This window comes from Centruroides vittatus, unplaced genomic scaffold (assembly GCF_030686945.1).
Source record: "Centruroides vittatus isolate TY-2023 unplaced genomic scaffold, ASM3068694v2 scaffold_944, whole genome shotgun sequence".
Lineage (NCBI taxonomy): Eukaryota > Metazoa > Arthropoda > Arachnida > Scorpiones > Buthidae > Centruroides > Centruroides vittatus.
The window spans coordinates 2,746,980-2,753,265 of NW_027122722.1; the positions used below are offsets into that span (position 1 = coordinate 2,746,980).

A 6,286-nucleotide genomic window follows, 5' to 3' on the forward strand; every position below is an offset into this window, starting at 1 on the left:
TTTAGTAAGTATTTCTTTTCTAGTGAGTGTGGGGATTCCCCCCTCCATTTTTTTTTCTGCGGACTGTTTATTTCCGCTGGGCAGCGCAAGTGCGCGTGATTTTTCCTACGACGCCCGTTCTTTCGTGAGTTGGTTTATTATCTTTTTTCTTTATTCTTTTTTTTTGGTTACTAATAAGAGAGTGGTGGGGAACCTTCGTCCTAACTAAACATAAGCCCCAAACAAAATATAATAAAACGAAAAATAATAATAAAATAAAAATAACGCTCGGACTCAGTTCCTTACAAACTCAGGCAATTTCAGTTATATTTATTTTTTTTATCTATTTATGATGTCATAGGCATTAGAGAAACTTGTTGCAATTCCTTGGCTGTAGCACAGAATTCCTCTTCTAAAGTTTTGTTTTTGGGAGAGTTCAGGACTTCTGCTGTTGGAAGGCCTTCAGGTGGTATTTTGCTGGGAATCATAGTCTGAGCGCATTTAAATTATGTCATATAACGATGAATTATATAATTGGATTGGTTGATTTGAAGATTTCTACTTGTTCTGACTTTTGAGGAGTGTTATTGGGAATAGTTTATTTTCGCCCTGATAATTTTAGTTATGTTTTGTCTGATTTGGAAAGTTTATTAGCTGATTCTCAAGACACTTACTGTATACTAATTATGAGTGATATATATGCTAGGTTAGGTGAAACGATAGACTCAACCTATCAAGGCTGTAATAGGCATTTGTTAAACATTACATTTTCTGATGATCACTGAATCAATAAACGAGGAAATCGGTTGTTAGATTTTATTCGATTAAATAACTTAGACATAGTTAATGGAAGATGGCCTGGGCATAACCCGGAAAGATTTACATATTTTTCTCTGTTACGAGCTTCTGTCATTGATTATTTATATGTGAACAGTAAAATGGTAGATTTGCTGTGTACTTTTACTATTCGTGATAATATTTTTTCTGATCATCTGCCAGTTTCAGCTACCTTCGATTTTTCTGATGGAATTACTGGCTCGGTTATCTCTTGTAATAATAAGGATAATTCAGTCGTACGTTGGAAGGACGATATTGCATTGATCTGTGAAGCCGGCTTGCAGAGACGAATTGTCAGTTTTGGAGATTTGTTGGGAGGAGATGACATTGACGAATGATACAATTCATTAACCCCCTACACCATACTTTTCCTTTAACAATAGAGTCGTGCCGGTCATCTATTAACTGCTTTCAGGGAAAAAGTTTTGAATTGAAATAACGGACTTTCAATTTGCATCGGATGTTCTTATATGGTTAATCGGGACCTACTGCCCCTACGATTTCCATATCCGGTATCGCGTTTCGTTTATCTAACTCCGTTCTCAAGGTTAAGGAAAGACGGACGGACGACAGTGGGAATTTATAGGTCTACAATTTTTTTTCAAATTGCAACCCAATTTAATCTTTTGTGGTATTATTCCTAATAATGTTAGAATGGTAATACATTTTTCTGTAACTTGTAGAGTTCTGGACCCTTTCTGCCAGCAGATATTTGGAGTCTTCAGATATCAGTCATATGGGAGTTGGTAAATTTTATTTTTTTTTAGTTACGCTGTTCACATGCTTTAACAAACTTGTATATGTTAAGTTTCCCTTGTATATAATAAGTACAACAAAGTTTTATTTTTATTATTTACTATAAAGGCCTAAACTGCATTGTATCTATATGTTCTCTTCTATTGTGTATTATATACAGTATTTCATTGTTGATGCTTAAAAAAACGCTTGCCATAGCAAATGTTACTCTTTTTGATCCTGCTTGATTTGCATACAGTATGCGATGTTTCGTATGCAAACTTTGACAGAATCGATCTGCCTTCGATTTTAAATCATCATTAAATTACATTTTGATATTTCAAATTTTACATAATATGTAAAATTGGAAATATCGAAATGTAATTTAATAATTAATAGTGTGTTTCTTTTTGTAGGGAGTGTTGAGTCTGGCATACTTATCGACGATTCAGGTGTACGTTCTCATAAATTATACGGCATTCATAGAAGCTCTGTTCGTAACGTTTTCTGTAGGTGGAATGCTGTGGTTAAGGATAAAACAACCCCACTTGGAAAGACCTATCAAAGTATAATTTTGTTTTAAATTTTTTATATAAATTTCTTCGTATAATTTAACAAAGTATTCAATTATATTTTGTAGATTAATCTGGCAATTCCAGTCATATTCATGATCGTTTGTATATTTCTGGTGTTTCTGCCATTTTACGTTAGTCCATGGGAAACGGGTATAGGCGTAGCCATAACCGTCTCAGGAATTCCTGTTTATTTTTTAACTATATATTGGAAAGATAAACCGAAAACGTACAAGAAAGTAATCGGTGCGTATTTTCATCTTTATATAATCATTTTGATAAAACTGTGTGTAAAAATTTCAATTTTATATTTCAGCTTGGATTACTTTGATTACTCAAAAATTATTAATAAGCGTGGAGCAAGAAGGAAAAGTAGAATGAAAAGTTAATTTTACGATACAATTTAAAATTTTAAACTAAAATTAAAAGTAAATGACAATTTCTAGCACAAAACTTACTTCGTTATGGTGTAAAGTCGGAAAGTTTTATCTTACGTCACTGTCGTTCTGTAGAATTTTTAATGTTTATAACGACGACACTCGGTAATGGAAATACTCACCACGGACATTTTGTTTTATTGGAGAATTTTCTATCCTTATTGTTCGGTGTATTTTTGAATTTTCTTTTTTCTGCCTTTGGCATTCATTTTTAATATCGTCTGAAGTCACTCGTAAGTACTCTTCTAATTACACTTCGTACACTTACGTATCGTATTCGTGTTTTTTTAAATGAGGAAGAAATCACGTGCCTTCTAGAGAATTTCGCAATTGGCGTCTTTCTACCAGTCTACGTAGGCCTACTTTTATTTACTCGAAGTGTTATATTTTGTTACATTATTTATTTTGCCGCTAATAAATAATACGTAATATAATACTTTTAACAAACAGCGTCTAGATGTGTAGAGAAATGCTGTGGTATTTCTAATTAATGGATGGGGACCGATCGAATTTCGGAATACTCCGTAAAGGTATTCTTGGAAGCTCGGTCCTCACCGACGTACTAAAGAAGAGAAAACTATCAAAAAGTAATCTTCAATAATCCTAAGTAAAAACAGTGCCGAAAACTGCATTATTCGTTTACCTACGTAAATAACAGAAAGGTTTAACGCAGCGATACCGATCTATTTGTTTCCTTGTTCGTTTTCACGAAATACGAAAGTTTTAATTGATTGGATTTTAGTACCCGCGATTTGCAGCAATATGTATTTGATTAATTTTTGGAAAATAAATTATTCCGAGAAAATCTTTTTTTAAGATAGTTTATTCGAACGACAATTAGATACTGGATTTCTCGGATGTAAACTTCGAATCGAAAAAATAATTCGTATTTGGCTTTTAATTTGAATATTCTTCTGTAAATTAGAGAAAAAATTAAGTTTACTGGAATTTTTGAGGAACGTCGACTTAATTTTCGTTGGTTCGATATTTATGAAAATCTTTTCTTGGAACGAATTTCCACCACGATATTTAGAAAAGTTCGACTGTTGGAAAGAAAAAAATAATAATTTAACCCGGAAAATTTAGGAGCGATGAAATAAATTAGCCATTTAACGAATTAAAAACGCCAATCTTTTCGGAAGTTAATAAATTCATTGCTGTGTTAATTTATCACGAGACGAATGAAATTATTTTAGCAAAACTTGGCGTAAAACAATTTGTCTGCGTGTGCTAGTCGTCGATATTCTTTTGTGTAAGGAAGGGAAAGACATTTCCAGGTCTTCATAGTTTTTATTTGCTGCATTGTTTTAGAATTTCATTTATGCGACTCGACCGGAAGTATCGGCACAAAACTACTGTGGCGTAATACGTGCGTATTACCGTGCACATTTCCAAATGCCGGGCGCAATTATCGAAGTAGTGTCTTATCAGGACCATGGAAGCACTTGCCATGTATTGGCATCTACGACAATTCCAAATTGCTACAAAGAGGACGCACGTCCACTGGCCTTTTGAAATTATCCAGATATATTAAGATTTTAACATTTCCTAATAAAGGCAAGTAATAAGGACGGCTTGGTTTGGCTTTCCGAATTTTATTAGGTCTGCGTATAAATTAAACTTTGTTAAATACGAAGTGTTCCCAAAAGAAAAAAATGTTTTCAACGGTCCACGTGGGAATGGATTAAAAAGAGATTTGTCGGGGTTTTTCTATCTTTTTCCAAAGCGGTGCCGTGGCCGAATGAGTAAAGTGTCGGGGGGGGGGGGGGCCCGGTCCCCCGAGTGGTAGGACGACACCTTACTCATTCGACCCGCCCGGACGGGTCAAAAACGCATTATTGTTCGAGTGATTTCGCTCGGAAGAAATCGGGGAACTTATTGCGCAAAAGGAAGAATGAAAAGTTTTCGGAACCGGTCAACGGCACATGCGCAGAGAGATTGGTTCGGAAGTGTTGCTAATTTCAGAGAAAATATTTTAAGATAAACTCGCCTGTCTTTGCCGCATTCGATTCCATCGGACCGTCGGTCGGCGTTCATTTTTTTTAAGTTAGATACATGAAATTTATATTTCCCTACGTATAAAAATGGTCCTATGTTCGATTTATCTTTGTGGTAGGGATGTCAGTTTCTTTTCGGATCTTTTTGTGTAAAGAACATTTTTGTTGACTAAGAATCTTCAGATGCCGTAACATTTTGAAATAGATATTTGTTATAAAACAAATGTAATATATTTTATGAAATTTTATCTAATTTTTGTTATGTAATCTTCATATATATTAAACTATAAAAACGTTTTATAAAATATTTTGGACTCTTGCGTTATTATTATTCGTCTGCAATTTATCTTCGAATTAGTGAAATGGGTTATTTTTTGGCCATTCAAACGACAAACGCCGAAAGCAACCGTGGTGACGCATAAAAGGTTTACAAAGATCAACCACCTTCGACAATCTCGGGAAAATTATTTTGCGTTCCGAAGAGACTGGAACTTTCGTTTCCAAACGGGACACTGGGATTTATTTTCATTCACTATAATATTAAAGTAAAGTATTTTTACGTTGCCTGGCACCGCTAGGCACGACCAGGCCAGAGAATACAATAATTCAAAGCAAAACTCGCGACAACTCGTGGAAAAGGTTAACGTGGAAAACAAAAAGAATTGTGAACAGCATGAGAGAAGGTCAGGAAAGAGATATAATTAATCCCAGGTTCTCTCATAATTGTAATCACTAGGTGGTTAATTATGAAGTGGAAAAACCCATTTTTTTTTCTCTCCACCTGGCATTTCCGTTGCCTTCTGGTCAAACAAACATAAGACGATCGAATAGCCTTACAAGATCAACAATCTTCTCCTTTGTTTTAAGAAAGTTTAGGAGATAAATCCCAACACCTAATTGCTGACGCCTAAAAACTTCGAATTTGTTTAAGAAGAATCGTAACACCTGGCAAAAACTCTAAACCAGGGTTGTCCAACCTTTTTTCCTAATGGGCCAAATTAAAAATTTACACATATTTGGCGGGCTACGAAGATACTTTATATAAATACTGTATATGCATTTAAACAGTTCAAAATCTGAATATCAAATTTTAATAACAAATATATATAATTACAAAAAATACTGTATTATTGACAAGTAAAAAAATTATACTCACACAAAATAAAAATAAATTCAATGTGATTTTAATATTGTTAATTAATACAATATCTGCTTTTATGGTACTAGTCTTAATTCTAGAATGTTAGTTAAATGGGAAACACTCAATCTATTTCTTTCAGCAGTTTATCAATTGATGTTTCGTGCACGAAAAGAATTGTTCACAACAGTATGTTATGCATATGGGGTAGACTAGAAACCTGTAGGTTTCTAGTACGAATTACGTTTAGGTTGGATGGCCGATGCGGTCAAGGTAAGCAGTGTACCGCTCTGGAGATCCGGGTTCGAAATCCGGACGGGTCGATAAATTCCCGAATTTTTCGTGGTGTGATCCGTCGTATATGTCGGTGCCTGTCCCAACCACCCGGCCGCCCCATTGTAGTACCTGGCCGAACCCGTAATAAGCGTGCTAAGAGAGGCCTCTTAGTGTCCACAGAGCGGAAGAGAGAGGGGAAAAAGTACCATTTACGTCATTAGACATCAACGTGTATCCAATTTACGACACACTACTAAAATGAATGAAAAATGTACCTAAAAATTTGGATGAAGTGGGCTGCATAAAAAATTAAGC

General features: G+C 34.7%; 1 protein-coding gene across 3 annotated transcripts in view; it reads left to right on the plus strand.

Annotated features, from left to right (window-relative positions):
• Nucleotides 1–4,864, plus strand: part of LOC136990498 (Y+L amino acid transporter 2-like) — an 86,710-nt gene extending 81,846 nt beyond the window's left edge. For 2 of the 3 annotated variants that reach the window (XM_067288891.1, XM_067288890.1), the window contains exons 9-12: nt 1,968–2,117; nt 2,192–2,369; nt 2,440–3,011; nt 3,149–4,864. In XM_067288891.1, coding sequence (XP_067144992.1) covers nt 1,968–2,117; nt 2,192–2,369; nt 2,440–2,504 — 393 coding nt within the window. In that variant the 3' untranslated portion in view covers nt 2,505–3,011; nt 3,149–4,864. The remainder of the gene's footprint in view (nt 1–1,967; nt 2,118–2,191; nt 2,370–2,439; nt 3,012–3,148) is intronic. The other variant, XM_067288892.1, reaches the window with a different exon arrangement.
• The last annotated feature ends 1,422 nt before the right edge of the window (nt 4,865–6,286 follow it).